Genomic DNA, 24,250 nt, shown 5'->3' on the forward strand with positions numbered 1-24,250 from the left:
CCGGGGGACCCCACTCCCACTCGGGAACGCGCCCAGACCCACCACGCCGCTCTCCTTTCGTTTTCCCCGCAACGCTCACCTCCTAAAATGTTATGGAATTACGTTCACGGCTTACTGTCTGCTCCCCGCCAACGCCCCCAAGAAGTCCTCGAAAGCAACGACCTCTGTTTTGTTCACCGACTGATTTCCAACCACTTACCGCAGCGCTTCAGGAACCTCAACTCAGCAGGTGCCCGAAACGCTCCGGCTGAATGACTGAAGGGGAGAAGGTTTGCTCTCGGCGCTTGTCTACTTGCCTTACCATCGTCTGTGCAGACGCACAGCTACAAGACACTGCCCTCGGCGAACCTGCGTTTCGGTCACCGGGACTCAGAAGCCAGAGTCCTCGCAGCCGAAGGGGTGCGACCACGAGCCCGGAAGCGGGAGCTGGGCACGCGACAGGCTCGCCCGGCCCCGCCTCGCCGACGAGAGCGGAGAACTACACTTCCCAGAATACTTAGGTCCTCGCGTGGACTACATTCCCCAGGGGCATTAGCGGCCATCCCAACTCGCCCCCCCGCCCCGCCTCTCTAGACAGGCAGCCGGCTTTTGCAGCCCGCGGCTCCGGGCCTGGGTTCAGCCCAGGCATCGCCCGGGGAGGGGTCCCGACCCCAGGCTGCTGTCCGCCGGGGCAGCGCCGGAGCCTCCGCCTGCGGAGCACGGCCGGGGAGGCGCAGCCCCCGGGACCCCGGGGCCTGGGCGAGGTGAGCGGCGGAGGGTCGGCGGAACGCGGGACGGAGGGAGGACCGGGGCCTCGGGAGGATGCGGCGCCGGGGCGCGGGGCACAGGCCCGAGGGGCGCGGGCGGGGCCTCTGTGGGCGCGGGCGGGGGGCCGAGGCCCGGCACCCCCGACGTGCCCGCCTGCCCCGCACCGCCGTCCCGCGGACGCGCCCCTGGCCGCGGCAGGTCGGGCACTGGTCCCCGCCGGCCCAGGCCCCGGGCGCCCTCCTGCTCCCTCCGGACCCGCGCCCAGCGCGCTAGCTGCCGGGCCCTGCGCGCGTGCGGCTTTGCTACCGGCTGTCGGTGGACGCGAGGCGCTTTTCCGCCGCTCCCGGGCTGCGGGCGCACAGGTGTGTTTTCCGCCAGAAGCGAGTGGCCGGCCTCCCCCCGCCGCCACGGCAGAGCCTGGACTGGAGCCCAGGTCTTCGGCTTCTGTGCCTGCTCCTCTAGACGGCAGCCCTCTGGCCGCCACACGAAAGCTGCTGTCACCCCTTCCCGAAGCACTTTTCTCCAGAAGCCTGGAAGGAGACCCCTTGACAGGAGGGGGAGGACTCGGGGGCGGGGGGGGCGGGGGGGCGGCAGCTTGGGGTGGACAGGAGTCGTCCCCTGCGGGCCGTGAGGTTAGAGCCGCGCTCTGGGCGCGCGGAGCGGACCCCGGCGCAGCCTGGCCGCTGTGCGCCCCGGGCCGAGCGGCTCCGGCTCTGCGCTCAGTTTCCGACCTGTAACCTGTAACCGGGCGTGGACAACGGCAGCGGGGCGGCGGGACTGAACGTGTGGGCGGTGCCCGGCCCGGGGGAGGGTCGGCGAGTTATTGCGGCCCCCACTGCAGCCGGAGTCCTACGTCCTTCTTCTCTGAGCCGCACGGCCGAGGGGGGGGTCCCGGACCCCTGGGGCGGGCCCTCGTCTCTGGGCCTGTCTAGCCCCAGCTCCTTCTGACTTCCCTCTCCGAGGGCTCGTGGCCTCATTCTCGGGCGGAGTAAGGATGTCAGAGCTGGTGATTCTCAGGGGTGGAAAGCACGAGGGGCTTCTCCCTCCTGGCTCCCTATTTCCTCTTTCAGATCTGCCTTCTGGAGACCCCACCGTCCTCGCAGAAGAGCCCAGAAAGAAGACATGGCTCTTGGACCGAGGGAAGCAAGGTCTCGAGTGAGTTCATTGCCATCTCGGGTCTTACAGATAGAGATAGATCGATCGATTGATTGATGGGCTGGTTGATTTACTTACTCGCTTACTTACCCTACCCTTAAACTCAAGTTCTCTACTCAGTACAGTTTTCTCCAGGATCTGGAGCCCTAGCCCTTTTCTCCTTGAAGAGTCGATCCACCCAGGTGGAGGGTGGATTCTGTAGGCAACGTTTGCCTCCTCCCTGCCAATCCATGTCTGGTGTTTCTCTCTTCTTTTTCTAACAGACGCTTCTTTTTATTCATGAATCTCAATTCAGTGTATGATTACTAACTTGACAGGTAAGGTGCCACATGGGGACGGAGCAAAGAAACACGCACACTTGGCAGTTCCTTTCTGGCCCTGCTTCCTTGGCTCGCCCTGGTCTCTCTCCCTACCCTTGGCTTTTCCTTAGGATACCTTCCCTAGACTTCTCCAAGCCACCATGGTTAGGTTTTTCTCCCTCTTTACTTTGTGGGCCACGTGCCTTGTTTCTGTACTCTCTTGAGAACTGTTCTTGACCTGCCATTTTCATCCTTCTGTCGTTGGAAATGGTCCAGGTGAGCCAGTGCATGAACAAGGAGTAGCCCTGTTGGAGGGGACGCAGTTGGAGAGATCTCTGGACTGCAAGGGCAGAGAGAAGACTCCCCAGGAAGGAGCAGGGAGGGTTTTGTGGGATATCAGGAGTGGAGAGGCAGGGTCTCCAGTGGGTAAGAAGCGGGGCTTGAACCCATCTCCTCGGTTGTTTGCGGGCCTTGGACAAATAGCTCCATCTCTCTAAGCCCGTTTCCTCATCTGGACAATGGGAATAACAAGCATGCCGACCTCATGGGGTAGGTGGCAGGGTCAGGTGAGTTAGTGCACGGAAAGTGTTGAGATCAGGGCTGGGCACTAGCAGATGCCCAACATGGGGTGGTTGTGGGAGCCGGACGATGTTACTGTAGTAATAATACCACTCATGCCGACAGATGGGAACGGCTGTACCGTGCTGCTAGGACTTGGCCTTTCATTGCTCATCTTCATCTGACAGTAACAGTTAATGCTGCTGGGGGTCGGCCCGAGGGCTCGGCCTTTGTTCTCACTCTCAGGCCAGCGCCGCAGTGATCATCCCGGTGTTACACATGCGCAAACTGAAGCTCAGAGACGTCCAATAACCTGAATTCCAACCCCAGTGTGTCTGGCTTCTGGGTCCAGGCTCGTCACTGCCCAGCCATTCCCCTGGTGCCTCTTTCAGAACCCGGGGCAGCCCCAGCCCCGTGTTCCCAGAGCTCTTCTCCGCTGTCATGTCTTTGGGCCCCTGAATCGCGGTGGTGGTTGATCTTCAGGCTGGGGCCGGCCAGTGCATATCTGGGCTGCTTTTTTCTAAAGCTTTCCTCTTCCATTCCCACAGAGCCACGCTGCTCTCGTGCCCAGAATCTTCTCCATCCCTGCAGAGGAGCTAATGCATGCGGCATTCTCCCTAACCTCACCTGCTCCCCTATGTCCATACTGCATGGGCTTGCATTTAAAGCTCAGTGACAGGCGTTTAAGACCAGAGAGAGAATATACTGAGTGCTGGGTTAACAGAAAACTTTAATCATTGTCCTGCCTCTGCCACTGATAAAGTATGTGACCCGGGGTCTTGGCTGCTCTGGACCTTCTCATCCTCATCTCTGAAGTGAGGATTGAGCCGGGAGATGGTGTATGGCCCTGTCCAGCTACACATTTTTCTTTCATTGATCCAATTATTTTGTGTGTTAATCTTGTCTGCCAGCTGGATTGTAAATTCTTTGAGAGCAAAAATTATTTCTTATATTCCTCCCCAATATGTAAATAATTTACTGTTTTTCTTACCAGAAAGATATTGTAGGGGCACCTGGGTGGCTCAGGTGGTTAAGCGACTGCCTTCGGCTCAGGTCACGATCCTGGAGTCCCGGGATCGAGTCCCGCATCGGGCTCCCTGCTCAGCAGGGAGTCTGCTTCTCCCTCTGATCCTCCCCGCTCTCATGCTCTCTCTCTCTGTCTCATTCTCTCTCTAAACTAAATAAATAAAATCTTAAAAAAAAAAAAAGATATTGTATAATCATGGTATAAATTTTAGAGTATAAAATATGTACATATGTATGCATAGATGTATATATGTATGTGTGTGTATTTGTGTGTAGAGTTGACCCTTGAGCAACACAGGTTTGAACTGGGTAGGTCCACTTCCACGTGGATTTTTTTCAATCAGTACAGTACTGTAAATGTATTTCTCTTACAGGTTTTTTTTGTTTTTTTTTTTTTAGTTTATTTTTTGAGAGAGAGTGCAAGTAGATGAGGGGGGACAGAGAGAGAGAGAGAATGAATCTCAAGGAGATTCTGTGCTGAGTGCAGAGCATGATGTGGGGCTTGATCTCATGACCCTGAGATCATGATCAGAGTGGAAATCAAGAGTCAGATGCTTAACCGACTGAGCCACCAAGGCGCCCCCTTATGATTTTCTTAATAACATTTTCTTTTCTCTAGCTTACTTTAGTGTAAGAATATAGTATATAATACATATAACGTGCAAAATATGTGTTAATCAACTGTTTACATTATTGGGAAGGCTTCCAGTCAACAGTAGGCTATTAGTAGTTATGTTTTTGGGGAGTCAAAAGTTATATGTGGATTTTCGTCTGTGTGTGAGGTCAGTGCCCCTAACCCCCTCCTTGTGCAAGAATCAGCTGTATATTTTTTTTCATATATTCAAAAGAAAGTAGAATCACCCTTAACCCCACCGTCTGGAGATAATCACTGTCAATCATTTGTTGTGTATCCCTTAGCATATACATACATATGCACATGCATATATTTATACATATATATACATATATATGTAATTTTTTATCAGAATTGAGTACAAGCTACACACTGATATATAACCTGCTTTTTGTATTTAACATTATCTTGGGTGTCTTTTTAACAAACATTGACCTAACCATCAGTTGTGTTGGTTGCATAGTATTTTATATTGAATATGATAATAGCTAACATCTGAAGCTTTGATATGACCCAGACATGGTATTAATTACACTGTATGGGTTATCTCATTTATTTAATAGCTCTATGTGGTAGGTTCTGAGAGACGTTTTTGCAGAATGGTTAAGAATGGAGCCTGGTCATGTACCTGGATTGGAATCCCAGGTCTACCACTGACTAGCTATGGGACTTTAGGCAAATTTATCCTCTCTGTGGCTGTTTTCTTTCATGTAAAATGAGGACACTGATGAATCTTCTCTTAGAGTTGTCGTGATTTTTAAATAAAGATCATATTAAAGATTAATAGAAAGTTCTAAGGCTTGTATCTGGCCTGTGTAAAGCATTCAGTAGAAGAGAGAGATTTCAGTTTCCATTATTTCCGTCCTCCAGCTTCAGTGAGCACTCAGATAGTACCTTCCATTAGTGACCCTACCCTTCATCATCCGTGATGACTTAGCTTGTTTCTAATTTTTTGCTATTACTAAAACCATGATAAATGCTCTGTGTGCATTTTTGTGTACTGTTCATTATAATAGAAATATAATTGGTGAGTTAAAGAATAAACATCTTTTAAAGCTTTTGATATGTATTATCAAATCACCATCAGCAAGATTATTCTAATTAACACTCCAGTGGTCTTACTTCCTCCCCACATCTCCTTATAGTAGTTAACACAGGGCCTGGTGAATACTTCATGCTGCTCAGTATGTATTTGTCACTGGCCGATGGTTCGTTAAACAAATGACCTGACATCTTCAGAAACCAGAATATCAGAAGCCTTTCACGGCAGCCCGTCTACTCCCCCCTGCTACCTTCACTCTGTGTGGTGGGAGGTCCTGGGTGAGCCGGGATGGCTTGTCATTACAGGTGTCGGTGACCTTCGAGGATGTGGCTGTGCTCTTCACGCGGGATGAGTGGAGGAAGCTGGGTCCTTCTCAGAGAAACGTGTACCAGGAAGTGATGCTGGAGAACTACAGTAACCTGGTCTCACTGGGTAAGGGAATTTTCCCTGTAGATGAAAAGGTCAGGGTGCCTGGGTGGCTCAGTCGTTAAGCGTCTGCCTTCGGCTCAGGTCATGATCCCAGCGTCCTGGGATCGAGTCCCACATTGGGCTCCCTGCTCAGCAGGAAGCCTGCTTCTCGCCCTCCCACTCTCCCTGCTGTGTTCCTGCTCTCGCTGTCTCTGTCTCTGTCGAATAAATAAATAAAATCTTTAAAAAAAAAAAGAAAAGAAAAGAAAAGGTCAGACGTTAGCATAAGTCAGCACCTGCCTCCCTGCATAAAAGCCGTGGGTCATCAGGAACTTTTAGCTGAATTTTGCCTTAGGATTGTACACATTGTAAATAAATAAGTGTTTAAAACTTCTTTCCCCCTATAGGCATGGATTTGTCCCAGGCATGGGACACTTAACATACTTGCATGTTAGAAATCCCCTCATAGTTTAGGCAACATTTTCCTGCTGATCTTGTTTGCTCAGCTCATAGCAGAGAGCATCCCTCAACCATCTTCATTAACCTGTCGCCAGCCTTTCCCAGTTCTCCCTTCCTGCCTGACGAACATCGTATAACCCACCTTTGAAAGGGAGTCAGAGAGCGCTTTCTCATTTTAAACAGGGCACTTGGTACACAGTCTCTCGGTATGGGTACCTGTTTACAAATATTTAGTCTTTACATTAACGTATTCCCTCTCCTGTAGAAAGCCATGGATACTCTAGTAATCAAAGCTGCATGTTTATCATATTTCTCTAACCTACAACAACTAATTACATAGCCACGCCCTACAGGTCCCTTGCTCTTCCCCTCACAAAGGCCCTCACATCGCGGGGGCACAGCTCGAGCACCCCACCGAAGCTCACTGTGCCGTCCCCTGAGTTTTCCGCTCAGATCCATGATGCCTCTTTCGAGTCAAAGCAAAACCAAGACTTTTCTTTTTGTCTCTGAGCAGGACTCCTGTTTTCCAAACCAAAAGTGATCTCCCTGTTGCAGCAAGGAGAAGATCCCTGGAGGGTAGAGAAAGAAAGTCCTGGAGGCCCCTCTCTAGGTGAGTGGGTGGGACCGAGGGGCCGGGAATGGGCTCAGGCAGCAGTCTGGGTGGTAAGTGGACTGTGCGGCTTGGAGATGTGGTTTGGGAAAGATTCCCCTGGGTCTCTGTCCTCGAGAAGTGGCGGAGAGGGGACGCTCGGGCCCCAGACACAAGCTTCCTCTTATTCTCTGGTAGTCACTTCCCAATGAATCTCTCAGGAGCTCTTCTTACTCGCTCCTGTTTTCAGAGGAGGGCTGCACATCGGGGATTCAGTCAGCAAACGGCGTACTTAAGGAATGGCAGGGAATCCTTCTGACCGAGGCTCAGGGTATGTGAGAGAAGGAGCGGAGGAAGGAAACGGTGTCAGAAAGCTAGCCAGGCTGCGGTACAGCAGGCTTTGACAAGACCCGACATGGGACCGTCCATGGAAATAAGGAGTGTCAGCAGATGCTGGAGTTCTTGGTATTTCAGGAAAGTTGGCTTAACTGTGAAACAATGGAAAGGTCCTCTGATAAGGCGTGGCAGGAGAAGCTGGGCGAGTCCCTGCTCTGGGCTGAGCGCCACCGTCAGAAAGGAGGGCAGCTGGTGTGGACGGAGCTGGGGCGGTGGGGGGAGGGGAGCATCGTGCTGATGTGTCCCTGTTGCTGCTGAAGGGAGCGGATGTGGTTGTGCAGGTCTGGTGTGTGTGGAAGCGCAGATGGAAAGGCTGGGGACACACCTGAGCTGGTGCCGGGACCTCCACTGGGAATGGCATCGAGAAGGGGCGGGACGAAAGAGGGCTTCAGTTACATGTAATCTTAGCATTTCATAGAGAATAGATTCGTGAAGTCCTTGTGCAGTTGGAGTTGAACACGCATGGTCACTTTGGAAGCCCTGTGGGCATAGATTTAAAGTGAGGGAAAACCCGAGGTGGAACCGTCCCGGAGACACTTGCAATACGGTAGGTGAGACGTTTCGAGGGTCTGGACAAAGGCACGGGCAGTGGGGTCCAGGAGGGAAGAAGAGGGGCCCCTTTGTGAAGGGTGAAGGCCGAGTTCGCTGCGGGATGGGTCTCACTGGAGATGTGAGCGGAATGTTCGGGGAGAGGTGCTGGCGGGCAGTTGTATGAGGTCTGTGGGAACTCGGAAGGGAGGTCAGGGAGCTGTCGGTACAATGGTGGCATCTGACGCCTCGAGCTGACCAGGCGAGGACACGGAGCAGAGGACAGAATGCCAGGAAACCTCACCATTTACGAGGTGGGTTAGGAAGGAAGACTGGCTGAGCCTGAGAAGTCATCAGAGGAGAGAAACGGGAGAGGCGGCTGACAGGGAAGTTGGGGACGGAGAGCTGCTGAAAGGGGGACGATCCGGGTTCAGATCCGCACCCCCTGCTTTCATGGCCCGTGATGGACGGTGCGTGAGCTCCATGCTGGGTCCTGGCGATGCGACACTGGACAGAAAGACACAGGTGCTGCTGATTGAAGGTCACAGTCAAGTGGGGAGACAGGTGATCGTGCACTGAGCGCACACGGGGTGGGGAATGACCCCACAGGAAAGATGCAGAGTGTGTGAGGGGCAGTGTGGGTAGAGGCTTCCCCGAAGAGCGCGGGATCTGAGGCTGTGGAGCCCCGAGTCCAGCCACAGGAAGGGGCCATGTGAGTCCAGAGAGGGGAAGCCAGCATGTGCTGCCGGGAGCCAGGAGAGAGCAGCAGGGACCAGACCCCACTGAGCCGGGGCAGCCCAGGCACAGGATTTGGTCTGTGTCTGAGAGCCAGGCAGGGCACCTGGGGACTTGGAAGTAGCCTGACCACGGCCCCAGGTGTGAGAGCAGCCTGCAGGCCACGGGGGGCCTGTTGGTATGGAAGTGGAGGCTTGTCCCGGCTCTTGTCGGGTCCTGATGTGTCAGTGATGACCCTTTCGTCCCGTGGGCCCCACAGAGGAGCTGCAGGCTGGGCGGTCTCCTTCCCCAAGCCCCCAGGCCAGGGGAGCCTTCTTCCCACCAGACGTTGAGGTTTCTGCTGTGGGAACCACCCTTGTCTGTATGTCTGTCTTTTTAGCTCTGGTTTGGGAGAGAGACACGAAGTCTGGGAAGCTGGACGAGGCTGCCACAAAGTGCCCAGAGCAGGCGGGCATCAGGGAACCAGCCGAGGGTCGGCAGGGGCTTCGGCCCGCTGGTGGCTGTGGGCCGCGTCTGGCACGAAAGATCAGAGGAAGAGAAGAAAGGATCTTCCCCTTTCCCCACGCCTCGGGAGCCTCTCATCCATGAATGCATCTCTCTGAGTGAAGCGAGTCTTGGGTGGGTTAAGGGGAGTAGGAAGTGTGACTGGGGTCCAGAGCTGTGCAGAGAGGCGCTGGGGCCATGGGGGAATGGGGCTAGAGTCCTCCACCAGACTCCTCCTCGGGTTCTGGGCGACATCCCTGAGGGTGGACCACGGAGGGGGTGGGGGGGGCGTCTGAAGGAAGGACAGCACGGCTGAGCAGTATGTGCGTGTGTCTCTGGACGGGAGGCACCTCCTCTCCTTCCTCAGGGATGGCGGTCACACGGGGCGCCCCGGGAGTGCTGGCGGCGTGTGCTTGTCTGTCCCGCACCCCTGGCGAGTCTCCATCTGCCTGGACTAACGTGGCCTCAGAACGGCTTCCCTCCTGAAGGTAGCTCGCTTCCCTGTGAGCACGGGTGAAGGACCAGGGTGTTTTGGAAGTACCTCAGGTTGTTAACTCTAGACCAGAACCAAAACCTGCCCCTTGCACAGCCAGTGACGGAAAAGCCTGTGCTCCCAGGGTGGATTCCTGGCACCTCTAGTGACCTCTGAAAGTCCTTTTTTTTTTTCTTAAATTATTTTTATTTCAGAACTATTCACAAATAGGAAAAACAAAGCAAAGAAAAACAAACGGTCATCCCCGGTGTGTATGTTTAAAGTGAGAGATGGAAGGAGATGGCATGAAGAGTGTGCATCTCCTCTGAGTCTCTTGCTTAAGAAATGCGCACAGTTGAGGTGGTGCTTTTCCGGAAAAGTTGTCATGAGCTAATTAAGCCAGCTTGTACATCATGAGTTGGCTTTATGCCCAGATGTGGAAATATTCCTGAAATCTAAAATTTAAAAATGCGGGGATGATCTGGGTGAACACTTAGCCTCCAATAAAGATGTGTTTTTCTTTCCCGTCATTTTCTCCTCCTTTGTCATCTCAATGCAAGAAGCCTGGTGGGCGGACTGGAGCCATGCCACGTGGTCAGCTGAGGGGTCACCGGGCATCTCTTTCTAACTGGCACGAAGGTGCTGCCCTTAGCAGCCCGTGACCCAGCAGGTGGTGGTTTTAAAGAATGAATCTTTTAGGAGGTGAAAGCAGAGCCTGGGAACTCAGTAGGCCTCTCTAGTAGGTTTGGTCAGTCTTGTCCTTGTCCCCTGCCGCCCCCAACAATGTTCCTGCTGGCCCTACACCTCCCTCCTGCCACCAACCTCTGTTCCCGTAGCTGCCAGAATGCTCTATTAAAAGGTAAATCAGGTCATCTCACTCCCCTTCATAAAACCTCTCCTGGCTTCCTTCTTCATGGCAGCAAAGAGATGGCTCCCAAGATCTTAAACATCCTTGGTGGGGGCCTGGGTGGCTGAGTCGGTTAAGCAGTTGAGCATCTGACTCTTGATCTCAGCCCAGGTCTGGACATTGGGCTCCACACTGAGCAGAGCCTACTTAACAAACAGAAACATCCTTGGGTTATAATGTTCACAGAGGCTTTACAAGGTTTATACACCTTTCATATCGAAAGCATAGAGGAAGGATTTACACATACAAATTTTCTCACAGAAATGCTTTGAGAAAAAGGTACAGAGCCCTCTTTCCCATTTGAGGTCCCGCCACACTCTTTTCCAGAACATGTGTACTGTACCTTCCCACCAGCCAAGTATGTATGGAGGTTCTGATATACCCACATCATTGACAAAACTTTTTATTGTCCTCTAATCATTTTTATTATGGTAAAATACAAATCATATAAAATGTAACCATTTTGACTGTTTTTAAGTGTACAGTTTGGTGGCGTTAAGTTCATTCCTAGTGTTGTGCAACCATCCCCGCCATCCGGGTGCAGAAGTTCTTCATAATCCCTTCCCTTCCCTCCTCCTTCCCTTCCCTTCCCTTCCCTCCTCCTTCCCTTCCCTTCCCTTCCCTTCCCTTCCCTTCCCTTCCCTTCCCTCCTCCTCCCCTTCCCTGTCCTTCCCTCCTCCTTCCCTTCCCTCCTCTTCCCCTTCCCTGTCCTTCCCTCCTCCTTCCCTTCCCTTCCCTTCCCTCCTCTTCCCCTTCCCTGTCCTTCCCTCCTCCTTCCCTTCCCTTCCCTTCCCCTTCCCATCCCTTCCCTTCCCTTCCCTCCTCCTTCCCTTCCCTTCCCTCCTCCTTCCCTTCCCTTCCCTCCTCCTTCCCTTCCCTTCCCTCCTCCTTCCCTTCCCTTCCCTCCTCCTTCCCTTCCCTTCCCTCCTCCTCCCCTTCCCTGTCCTTCCCTCCTCCTTCCCTTCCCTTCCCTCCTCCTTCCCTTCCCTTCCCTTCCCTTCCCTCCTCCTCCCCTTCCCTGTCCTTCCCTCCTCCTTCCCTTCCCTTCCCTTCCCTTCCCCTTCCCATCCCTTCCCTTCCCTCCTCCTTCCCTTCCCTTCCCTCCTCCTTCCCTTCCCTTCCCTCCTCCTTCCCTTCCCTTCCCTTCCCTTCCCTTCCCTTCCCTTCCCTTCCCTCCTCCTTCCCTTCCCTCCTCCTTCCCTTCCCTTCCCTCCTCCTTCCCTTCCCTTCCCTTCCCTTCCCTTCCCTCCTCCTTCCCTTCCCTCCTCCTTCCCTTCCCTTCCCTCTTCCTTCCCTTCCCTTCCCTTCCCTTCCCTCCTCCTTCCCTTCCCTTCCCTCCTCCTTCCCTTCCCTTCCCTCCTCCTTCCCTCCCTTCCCTTCCCTTCCCTCCCCTCCCCTCCTCCTTCCCTTCCGTCCCCTCCTCCTTCCCTTCCCTTCCCTCCTCCTTCCCTTCCCTCCTCCTTCCCTTCCCTCCTCCTTCCCTTCCCTTCCCTTCCCTCCTCCTTCCCTCCCTTCCCTCCCTTCCCTTCCCTCCCCTCCCCTCCTCCTTCCCTTCTCTCCCCTCCTCCTTCCCTTCCCTTCCCTCCTCCTTCCCTTCCCTCCTCCTTCCCTTCCCTTCCCTCCTCCTTCCCTCCCTTCCCTTCCCTTCCCTTCCCTCCCCTCCCCTCCTCCTTCCCTCCCCTCCTCCTTCCCTTCCCTCCCCTCCTCCTTCCCTTCCCTCCCCTCCTCCTTCCCTTCCCTTCCCTCCTCCTTCCCTTCCCTCCTCCTTCCCTTCCCTTCCCTCCTCCTTCCCTTCCCTTCCCTTCCCTTCCCTTCCCTCCTCCTTCCCTTCCCTCCTCCTTCCCTTCCCTTCCCTCCTCCTTCCCTTCCCTTCCCTTCCCTTCCCTTCCCTCCTCCTTCCCTTCCCTTCCCTCCCCCTTCCCTTCCCTTCCCTCCTCCTTCCCTTCCCTTCCCTCCTCCTTCCTCCTTCTTCCGTGTTATATTAGTTTCAGGTGTACAATTTAATGATTCAACACTTCTGTGCATTACTCAGTGCTCATCATGGTAACTGTACTCTTTAATTCCCATCAACTGTTTCACCCATCCCCCCACCCACCTCCCACCTGGTAACCATCAGTGTGCTCTCTACAGTTAAGTCTGTTTTTTGGTTTGTCTCTGTTTTTGATGGATAGCACGTTCTGTATGTATCCGTTAGATCTAGTTGGTTTATTGTGTTGTTCAAGTCCTTTATTTCTTCTTTTTGTCTGGTTGTTCTATTCCTTATTGAATGTAGGGTACTGAAGTCTCCAGCTATTATTGTAGAACTATTTCTCCCTTCAGTTTTGTTAATTTTTCTTCATGTGTTTTGAGGATGTGTGACTAGGTACGTAAATGTTTATAATTGTAATGTCTTCTTGCTGAATCGAACCTTTTATGAATATACATCATCCTTCTTTGTCTCTTACAACCTGTCTTCTAAAGTTTATTTTGTCCAGTACTACTATAATCACTCCAACTCTCTTTTGGTACTTCTGTTTGTATGAAGTTATCTCTGCATCTTCTCACTTTCAACCTATTGTGTCTTTGGATCTAAAGTGAATCTCTTATTCAAACAAAAAACAGACTCAAATACAGAGAGTGAACTGGTGGTTGAGGTGGGTGGGGAGAGGGGTGAAATAGATAAAGAGGATCAAGAGTATACCTATTTTATGAGCACTGAGTAATGTACAGAATTGTTGAATCGTTATAGTGTATACCTGAAACCAACATACACTGTATGTTAGTTATACTTCAGTAAAAAGAAAAAAAAAGAAGTGAGTCTTTTATAGACAGCATATAGTTAGATTATGGGTTTTCCCCCAATCTGCCAATATCTGTATTTTGACTGATAATTAGGCTAGTGTTTTTATATTTGAGGTCATTACTGATATGAGGGACTTACTCTGCCATTTTGCCATTTGTTTCTATACACCTTGTATCTTTTCATCTCTGATTTCCTGCATTACTGTCACCTTTTGTGTTTAGTTCATTTTTTGTAGTGAAACATTTTAATTCCCCTCCCATTTTCATATATATATATATATATATATAACAAGTATTATCTTTTTGGTGACCATTGGGATTATGTTTAACATCCTAAACTAATAACACTGATTTGAATTTATACTACCTTAAGTACAATAATGTACAAAATCTCTGCTTCTGTATACCTCCATCCTCACCCCCTTTCAGTTACTGTCACAAATTGCATCATTATACATTGTGTGCCTAATTTGCATTTGTCTTTTAAATCATCTGGAAAATATAAAGTGGCATTAAAAGCCAAATTTACACTAATACTGGTTTTTATATTGACCATGCATTTACTCTTACCAGAGATCTTTATTTTGTATCACTTTGCCTTGCATCCTTTCATTTCGACTTGAAGGACTCTCTTTAGTATTCTTGCAAGGCAGGTCTAGTAGTAATAAACCCCCTCAGCATGGGAATGTCTTAATGTCTTAATTTCTTTATCATTTTTGAGGGATGGTTTACCAGATAGAGAATTCTCTTTTTAGAGTTTTGTTTTTTTTTTCTTTTAGGACTTTGACTATATCAGTCAGAACTTTGGCCTCCAAAGTTCCTGATGAGAAATCTGATAATCTTATTGAAGATTCCTTATATGTTATGAGTCTTGTTTCTCTCTTGCTGCTTTCAATATTCTCTTTTTGGCTTTGGGTTTTGACAGTTTGGTGATAATGTGTCTCAGTCTTGGTCTCTTTGACTTTATCCTTTTTGGAGTTCATTACACTTCATAAATTTGTAGATTCATATCTCACATCAAATTTGGGAAGTTTTCAGCCATTGTCTTCAAATGATCTCTGCCCCTTTTCCTTTTCCCTTTCAGGATTTCCACAATGCTATTTTGGTTCACTTGATGGTGTCCCACAGGTCTCTTAGGCTCTGTTCACTTTCTTCAGTATTTTTTGTTGTTGTTCTTCCTCAGACTCAGAATTTTAATGGCCTGTCTTCAAGTACACTGATTCTTCTGCTTGCTGAAATCTGATTTTTTAATCTCTCTAGTGAAATTTTCAGTTATTGCAGTTTTCAACTCCAGAATTTCATTTTGGTTTCTTTCTGTACTCTCTATCTCCTATTGATATTTTCATTTTTAAAATCATTTTCATGACCTTTACCCGTATCTTTCTTTAGCTCTCCTGAACATCTTGAAAAGTGCTGTTTAAATGTTTTTGTGTAGTATGCCCACCATCTTCTCTTCCTCATAGATGTTTCTATTTATTTTGTTGCTTTGGATGAGTCAAATCTTTTTTTTTTTAAGTGCCTTGTGATTTTTTTGTTGCAAACTAGACATTTGAATTTTATAATGTTGTAAGTCTGGGAATTTCATTTTGGTTTCTTTCTGTATTCTCTATCTCCTATTGATATTTTCATTTTTAAAATCATTTTCATGACCTTTACCCGTATCTTTCTTTAGCTCTCCTGAGCATCTTGAAAAGTGCTGTTTAAATGTTTTTGTGTAGTATGCCCACCATCTTCTCTTCCTCATAGATGTTTCTATTTATTTTGTTGCTTTGAATGAGTCAAATCTTTTTTTTTTAAGTGCCTTGTGATTTTTTTGTTGCAAACTAGACATTTGAATTTTATAATGTCATAAGTCTGGGAATTAGAACCTCCCCCTGCCCCAGAGTGATTTCCTTCTCATACATTTCCTTTTCACAAGGAGAAGGCTAGCTTAATTGTTTGATAAAGCCTCTTCCAGGCCTGAATCTCCTGACTATGACTTATGGTAGTGTCTGAACATTTTCATGTCATGGCAGCCAGGAGCATTAGAGAACAGCCTCGATTTTTAGCTGATAGAGAATCAGTTGAAATATTTATCAAATTTTAGTTTTAGGGAAAATTGGTTTGATTTCCAGCTTTATTACTATTAGGTATTTCAGTTTGGGTAAATCGCTTAATCTTTGAGTCTAGTTTTCTCATGAAATGAAAATATTATGCTAAGCAATTCCCAGGTTTCCAGCTAGTCCTAGAGTTCTGTATTTCTACATAATTGAATTATTTCATCATGCTGTTGATGGGGAGTATGACTAATACTATTGAAGCTACTAATTTTATGTTGAGTTTTAAAGTCCATAATTGTTACCTTTGGAAAATATTATTTGACCTACAGTATGTCCAAATCAATTCAGTAAAATCTCTTTATAACAGGGAAAAATGGTAGTTGTATATATGAATACATATATTTTTATATAGAACTGATTTTTTTTATTGTTGTCAGGTGTCTTTGTGCCATGGACCAGCCTGAGATATAAACTAAAGGTTTTCTCATGTCTTTTCCAAGCCTTTATCTTTCCCTTGGCATGTATGGTGACTTTCTAAATTTCCCATGTATGTGGTTACTTTTGAATGTCCTTTTTCCCACACATTGTGGGAAAAAGGTAAAATATGAGCGTGAGAGGATAGAGGGAAGTCCGGCCCTGTCCCTTAAATCCCCCGGCAGCTGCTTCAGCCAGTGGGGCAACAAGGGCAGGTTGCTTTTGTATCTGCACCTCCATGCCCCCAAGAATACTCCTCCGTCAGAGCCCAGATCTACAATTGAACAGCAAGGCTCTTGTCACCTGCACCTGCGAGCTACCTAAGGACTGTCGGTACAGCTGCCTGCCCTGGGGCTGGGGGCGGGGGGCTGGGGGCTGGGGCACGGTGGCTGCCAGTAACTGAAATTACCTGTAATTTATCAACCAGGCTTTCCCCTAGAAGCCGCCAGCTTTCAGGTAGATTCTACAGTTTCAGAATTATCGGAGCAGCCAGATTCTGCCAGTTCAATTGTTGTCTAGGTGGGGAAACAGAATCCTGGAGCTTCCTACTCTGCTATCTTCCTTCATACCTACTTCTTCCTCTCTTAACTCACATTTATTTTATAAGTTTTGGCATTTTCCTTCTTCTTTCTCAAGTAATGTTGAAGATGAAGATTTGGATAGAAGTCTCACAGTTAGCTGGGTGGGGGATGGTCTAAGTGGGTGATGGGTGGGCACTTGTTATGATGAGCACTGGGTGTTATATGTAAGTGAAGAATCACGAAATTCTACTCCTGAAACCAATATCACACTCTATGTTAACTGCCTAGAATTTAAATAAAAATTTCAATAAACAAACAAGCAAAAAAAGTCTCACAGTTATGAAGTTATTTCTTATCATTTGGGGAAGTAATTTAGATAGTTTGCTTACTATCCACCTAACATTGTCTTTAGTTACCCAGAAGGCTATGGTATTTACTATTTAAACGTAAGTTTTATCATTCTGTAAGTATTCTTATTTTCTACTTAGAAAGTATTTTTTTAAGTGAAAGTAGTTTTTAAAGATCTTTTCCTTTGTAATATTGATATGTTTAAATTCATGTGCAGAAACCTTTTAAAATTGCAAGTTTCTTATTAGATATGATCTTTAAGAGGAAAAAGATTAACCTACTCAATCTTATTGCAAGGACTGACAGAAAATGGAAGACTTAATTTTTAGTTTTATTATGAAAACTTTAAGCATATATATATGTATATATATATGATGTGCATATTTGAAACATTTTGGGTTGTCACAGCTTGAGGAAGGGTGCGAGTGGTGGAAAGGGTAGATGGTAATACACAGGGCAGCCATACAGCAAAGAATTGTCTGTCCTCAAATGTAAGCTGAGGTTGAAAAATCCTGACCTCTATACAGGACTTAAAATATCTTTACATATTTTCTTTAAAGTATCTTTATATTTTTATAACATTGAGTTGTTCTATCCAAGAATAGGAGATGCTGTTCCATTGTTCAGGTGTACTTTAATGTCATTCAAGTCTGTTTTAAATTTTTCCTCAAGTTTTTTTATGTTTCTTGTAAATTCATTCCTCCAATTCTTTGCTAGTGTCAATGAAGGTTATTGACTTTAGCATGTTAATTTCATATCCTGCTACATCACTGATCAAGTTTTATCATTGATTTTCTGGAGTTATGTAGACAGGGTATTATAACACCAGCAAATAGAGGTAGTTTTATTTCCTCATTTCCTCTTTACTCATCCTTGTGCATCTAAATGGTTTTTCTTATGTAACTGAATTGATTAAGACATCTAGTAGAATGTTGAATAGAAGTGAAAATAATGGGCATCCTTGTCTTGTTCTTTTTTTTTTTAAGATTTTATTTTTAAGTAATCTCAACATGGTGCTCAAACTCAAAAACCCAAGATCAAGAGTCACGCTCTACCTACTGAGCCAGCCAGGCACCCCTTGTTCTTGATCATAGTCGAAATGCCTCTAGTCTTTCTTCATTAAATAGGATACTGGTTTTAGGACTAAACTTTATGTATTTTAGCATATTGAGCAAGTATCCCTCAATTCCTATTTTCTTGAATGTTTTTACTATCAGTGGTGCTGAATTTTTTTGAAGGTTTTCTCATTGTCTCTAAATATACTCATAATTTTCCCCCTTAGGTACGTACATTATAATATACCTTAGTAAGTGGTATAATAAGGGGAATGGATTGTTGGAGCTGGATTCACGAAAGGGTACACAGAGCAATTAACACTGGAACTGAGTCTGAAGGCTACAGAGAAGTTTGGTGTGTAGAAAAAGGAGGAATGATATTCAACATTAGAAATAATTACATAAATGAGAAGAATGTCATATAAATAATGTGTAAGTCTGTCATAGGCTTTGGATACCAGACCGCACTTAATTCATACCCTCCCAATCCTGTCTCCCCGTTCATTCTCCTGGTCACTCATACACTTTCGCCTTCCTTAAATTAGCTTCCTTTATTCTTTTAGTCACGCTGTCCTTCTGCCCTCTTCCATTTATTGTTTTCTTTGTGTTACTTTCCTATTTATTCCTCTTGCTAGTATCTATTAGAAAGTAAGCCCTTATTTAAATATCATTAATATTTATTCTTTCTACACATTAAGTCTCAGCCAATCATGTGAATCATTAGTGATTTTTTGTTTTCCAGGATGTAAGAGCAGTCCTAAAACTACAAAGTCAACTCAAACCCAAGATTCATCATTTCAGGGGCTAAGAAGGAAAAGACTCAAAAGGGATGAACCCTGGAATTTCATATCAGAAAAACCCTGCATATATGAAGACAGATTAAAGAAACAAAAGGACAAAAAAGAAAGTTTACAAATAATTTCAATCACCCATACAAAAATCCTCACTGTAGAAAGAAACCATAAAAATATTGACTTTGGCCAAAATTTCAGCCTGAAATCAGTCTTTGTTAAGCAACAGAGGGTTGCTAGAGAAAAAACACCCTCAAAATATGAAATACAAAGAAATAGTTTCAAGCAGAATTCAAACTTACTTAACCAACCAAAAATCAAAACAGCAGAGAAGCGGTATAAATGTAGCATATGTGAAAAAGCCTTCATTCACAATTCTTCCCTTCATAAACATCAGAAAAACCACACCGGAGAGAAATTATTTAAATGTAGAGAATGTTTAAAAGCTTTCAGCCAAAGTTCAGCTCTCATTCAGCATCAAAGAACTCATACTGGAGAGAAACCCTACATCTGTAAAGAATGTGGAAAAGCTTTCAGTCATAGTGCATCCCTTTGTAAACACCTAAGAACCCACACTGTGGAGAAATCCTATAGATGTAAAGAATGTGGTAAATCCTTCAGCAGAAGGTCTGGCCTTTTTATACATCAAAAAATCCACGCTGGAGAAAATCCCCATAGATACAATCCAGGTAGGAAGGCATCCAGCACATCCCTTCCCGGATGTCAGAGAATTCATCTCAGAAAGAAGTCCTATTTATGTAATGAATGTGGCAACACCTTTAAGTCTAGCTCATCCCTTCGTTATCATCAGAGGATTCACACGGGAGAGAAACCTTTCAAGTGCAGTGAATGTGGGAGAGCCTTCAGTCAGAGTGCATCTCTTATCCAGCACGAAAGAATTCACACTGGAGAAAAGCCCTATCGATGTAACGAATGTGGAAAAGGTTTCACTTCTATTTCACGACTTAATAGACACCGGATAATTCATACTGGTGAGAAACTGTATAATTGTAATGAATGTGGCAAAGCCTTAAGTTCTCACTCGACGCTTATCATTCATGAAAGAATTCACACTGGGGAGAAACCGTGTAAATGTAAAGTGTGTGGGAAAGCCTTCCGACAGAGTTCAGCTCTCATTCAACATCAGAGGATGCATACCGGGGAAAGACCCTATAAATGCAACGAGTGCGGGAAAACATTCAGGTGTAACTCATCCCTTAGTAATCATCAGAGAATTCACACAGGAGAGAAACCCTATCGATGTCTGGAATGTGGGATATCTTTTGGCCAAAGTGCAGCTCTTATTCAGCATCAAAGGATTCATACAGGAGAAAAACCCTTTGAATGTAACACATGTGGGAAAACTTTTAGACAGAGCTCATCACTTATTGCCCATCAGAGAATTCATACTGGAGAGAAACCGTATGAATGTAATGCATGTGGGAAACTATTCAGCCAGAGGTCATCCCTTACTAATCATTATAAAATCCACACTGAAGAGGATTCCTTGAAAGCAGATTTGCATGTGTGAAAGCCTTAAACCAAAGCTCAGTAGAGTATACATACTTGAGATTGATTTAATAAATGTCATGAACATGAGAAAACTTTTCAATTTTAATTTTGTTTCATCAGATATTAAATTCTAAGGAAAAAAAGCTCTGACTATGTGATAAATATGTGGAAAACTTTCATACCTGTCAGTCACTTTTTAAAATATCCTAAGACAAGGAAATCACAATTATAATTTGATTGCAAAACCACAATTCTGACCATTTGTAAGATAAAAGGTGGGGTTTTTCTATCTCTTTATACAGCATTATACACTATATGTGATATGTAAACATGAGAAAAATCTGGGTGTAGGAGTGCTGGATTTCTCATTAGAAAGACACCAACTATATAAGCCAGCAGCATATTTATTAGAACTAACATTTTAATAGCAAACAGAACTGATCTTAAAATATATGCATATGTAGACCAAATAATAGATTAAAAAAAAAAAAAACCTGCAAACTACCTCAGTCTCTGGAATTTGCCTTTTCCTATATTGTTGTCAAACTTTGTGCATGGTTTTCATTAAAAAAGAGAAAGAAAAAAATGTGTTCTCTTACTCCTTTATTCTTCTAGTCATTTCCAAACTACATCTAACAGTCTCCCAAAATTTTTTTGCACAATTTCTAATTTTGTTCTCAAAATTACTTTTCTTTGTTGCCTTCAAGTTATTTATTATTGAGCTGTACTTGCTGTGTTCTGAACAGCATGTTAATTTAAGTAGAAAAAATACAGTCTTTTGGCAGTCACTTCAAGGTTAAAGCTATTAATTTTTTTTTTAGTTGGCTGCAAAAGAAATCCTAAGAAATAATTTAAAGAACATGTCACTGTGGCAAAGTCTTGAAAAGAAATCCATTTCATGAAATAAAAGCATGTTTTCCCTACTTGAGGTTTTCAAATTTTTTAAAAAAAAATTCAGACTGCAAAAGCAAATAAAGGAAATAATTCTAAACCTTAGAAATTATTTACTCAGTAAATGTTTGCTTAATCCTAGGGTTGAGCCAGGTACTATCCCGGACACTGGAAATTGTACAGAAGAAACAGGTCCTAATCTTCAAGAAGTCAGGAATTGAGAGGATGGGGTTGAAGGGAATAGAGAGTAATTAAGCAAATTATCCTAATGTGTTGAAGTTTTCACAGAGAAAGAGATGTTACAATGATACTGTGTTACAAAACATCTTGTAGAGATTTGCACAGGATTCAGAAAGAAGGGAATGGAGCCTAACCAAGGCAGCTTGACCAGATATAGTGTCCCAGAGACAGGGATGCCTGAGCCCAACGCTGGAAGAACAGGAATGCTCCAGAGAGTGAGATAAATACTTAAAAGAGAGGGAGCCACAGAGGTAAAGGTACATGTGGGTGACAGCGTGGCGCATTTGTAGAACATCTATTAAGAACATCTATTAAGTAATGAGAACGACAGATGTTGCAGCTTGAGAAGGAGGCAGAGACCCGATAACCAAAGGTCTTAACTGCCATTCTAAGGAGCTGGAATTGATTCTGAAATTATGGCACTGATGAAAGATGCTCTGTAAGGGAAATTGCTCTGACAATAATGTATGGAGAATGAGTTTAGGAGGTTGAGGACAACGAGCAGCTGGAGCCCACAAGTATGGGCTGTTACAGTAACTTGAATGATTGGTGAACAAGGCTCTAAATTCAGGCAGGGGCAGTGGAAGCGAAGAATATGTGACCGGTACTAATGCGGTAAAATGTGGCATGGTTTTTACAATCACATAATTGGAAGAGGTGAGTTAAGAAGGAAGGTAGGTTGACTCCCAGGCTTCTTCCTGGTTAACTGGAAGAATGTAATGTATGAAATCAGTCTTTGATTGTGAAAAATCACCATGATGATGATGATGGTGCCATTGCTAAGCAGGAAATACAGGAGTGAACAAGTGTGATTTGGCACATGTTAAGTTGATCGTTTGGGTCCAAAAGGGAATTATGAGTCAGTAGACTAGAATTAGGAGTAATTACAATAGAGTTGGTAGTCAAAACCATAGTACATGAAATTGGTCAGCAGAGTACAGATTAGAATGAGAAACAAAGGGGTCACAGATAAAACTCAGGAAAACATCACTATATAAGGAGTTGGTGAAAGAGGAGGAAAAGGAATGGTCTACAGCCAGAAGAGTGATGCCACTGAGCCCAGGGAGAAATGAATGTCAGATGGTCAGTAGCGTTAGGTGCCTCGAATCAAGTGAGAAGGAGTAAGCTGGAATAGTAACCAGGAGAGTACTGGAGACAACTTCAGTGATTTACGGTGAGTGGAAGCCAGATTGTTCTAGGTTGGATTATTACGAGGAAGGTGAGAACTAGTGGGCTGTTTTGGACATGTTTCAAGAAGCTTAAAGGAAGAGAAGAAAAGAGGGCTGTATTTAGAGGGGAGAAAATGATTTCTACGTTAATGGGACAACTATACACGTGCTGAGGGTGAGTTAAAGAAGAGATCATTAGGTGAGACAAATTTTCTGCGATGTTCTAAGGGAATTAGGGTTAGAGCACGCGTGAAGAAATTAACCTTACCTTAGGCTGGAGGGAAAAGCCTACAGAAAGATGGGAATGCAGATTAAGTTTCTGTTTGATTTGGAGGTGAAGAAATTTCCTCCTGCTGACCTTCTGTAAAGCAGGAGAAAGATGTCGTTTTTTAGAGATGTTAATTATAGTAGCAATTTTGGGGTCTTTGGGTGCCTAAAATATGTTAATGAGTTTCGATCTGTGATTTGCAGATGTTTTTAGAAAGTCGTGGCTCTGAGTTCATTCTATATTCTTGTGTCAAAAGCTCCACTTTTATCACTTTTATATGTCTGGCACCTGTGTTACTTTTTTTTTAAGAAAAAATTTGCTTGTGAATTAGTTTAGAAACTGCTTAGGAAAGGGCGGGGGGGTGGTGCCTGGATGGCTCAGTCGGTTAAGCGTCTGCCTTCAGCTCAGGTCATGATCCCAGGGTCCTGGGATCGAGCCCCACATCAAGCTCCCTGCTCAGTGGGGAGCTTGCTTCTCCCTCTCCTCCCGGCTTGTGCTCTCACTCTCTGTCTAATAAATAAAATCTTAAAAAACAAAAAAACTACTTAGGAAGGGGAAGAAAGAATGCTTTAAGAGTGATAAGCCTGAAGAGAGACTGGAAAAAAATGTTCAACAGGTGTGTGGAGGTAGATGGAAAGGCATTCACATCAGAGGCATCAGAAGAAAGTTTGTGCAATGATGAGGAATCATGAGAGGACACGATGTGCTCACTGTGCTACTGTAGAAATTATTTTTTAAACTTCATTTTCCAATTATTTGTTACTAGTACATAGAAATACAATTGATTTTTATATATTGACCTTATATCCAGTAACCTTGATAAATTCACTTTTCTCCGATAGCTTACTTGTGTATTCTTTTGGATTTTCTGCATATCATCATCTGTAAATAATGGCTAACTTAGTTTTTCTTTTCTACTTGTAATACCTTTTAAATTCTTTTCTTACATTATAGTACTATATGGCACAAGCCAGTGCAATGTTGAATACAAATACTAACATTTAGTATTTTACCATTTAATGTGTTACTTTTAATTTGCGGTTATCTGTTATCAGAATAAGGACATTCCCTTGAATTCCTAGTGTGCTGTGAGTTTTTTTTTTTAAATCACAAATGGTAGTATTGGGGGCGCCTAGGTGGCTCAGTCGTTAAGCGTCTGCCTTCGGCTCAAGTCATGATCCCAGGGTCCTGGGATCGAGCCCCACATCGGGCTCCCCGCTCCGTGGGGAGCCTGCTTCTCCCCCTCCCACTCCCCCTGCTTGTGTTCCCTCTCTTGCTGTCTCTCTCACTGTCAGATAAATAAATAATCTTTTTTTAAAAAGGTAGTATTTTGTCATATTCATTTTCTGCATTGGATCAAAATGACCATATTATTTTCTCTTCATACTTTATTTTTTAAAGATTTTATTTATTTATTTGACAGACAGACAGAGACATCGAGAGAAGGAACACAAGCAGGGGGAATGGGAGAGGGGGAAGCAGGCTTCCCGCGGAGCAGGGAGCCCGATGTGGGGCTCGATCCCAGGACCCTGGGATCATGACTTGAGCCGAAGGCAGACTCTTAACGACTGAGCCACCCAGGCGCCCCTTCTCTTCATACTTTAATAGAGAAGTACATTGATTGAATTTTTATGTTAACCAATGTCACATTCCTGAAATAAATCCTACTTGGTCATAATATATCATCATATATGTGTATGTGTGTGTAAGATCAGGTTTCTTC

The 24,250-nt window shown here is 45.6% G+C and overlaps 1 protein-coding gene across 2 annotated transcripts; it reads left to right on the top strand.

The window, feature by feature from the left end:
- The first annotated feature begins 584 nt into the window (after positions 1 to 584).
- On the top strand, positions 585 to 20,460 carry ZNF354B (zinc finger protein 354B). Of its 2 annotated transcripts, none has more exons than XM_064595745.1 (5): positions 585 to 743; positions 1,818 to 1,902; positions 5,767 to 5,893; positions 6,843 to 6,938; positions 18,399 to 20,460. In XM_064595745.1, exons 2-5 carry the CDS (start codon positions 1,870 to 1,872, stop codon positions 19,976 to 19,978), a joined length of 1,836 nt encoding a protein of 611 aa, XP_064451815.1. In that variant the 5' UTR covers positions 585 to 743; positions 1,818 to 1,869; the 3' UTR covers positions 19,979 to 20,460. The 2 variants fall into 2 exon arrangements, with proteins under 2 accessions (XP_064451815.1, XP_064451816.1); XM_064595746.1 differs by lacking the exon at positions 585 to 743 and adding an exon at positions 973 to 1,109.
- Positions 20,461 to 24,250: the final 3,790 nt, after the last annotated feature.

The sequence above is a fragment of the Mirounga angustirostris genome, unplaced genomic scaffold (assembly GCF_029215605.1).
Source record: "Mirounga angustirostris isolate CCGP_5_RB_7025 unplaced genomic scaffold, mMirAng1.0.hap1 SCAF_7, whole genome shotgun sequence".
In the NCBI taxonomy this organism is placed as follows: Eukaryota; Metazoa; Chordata; class Mammalia; order Carnivora; family Phocidae; genus Mirounga; species Mirounga angustirostris.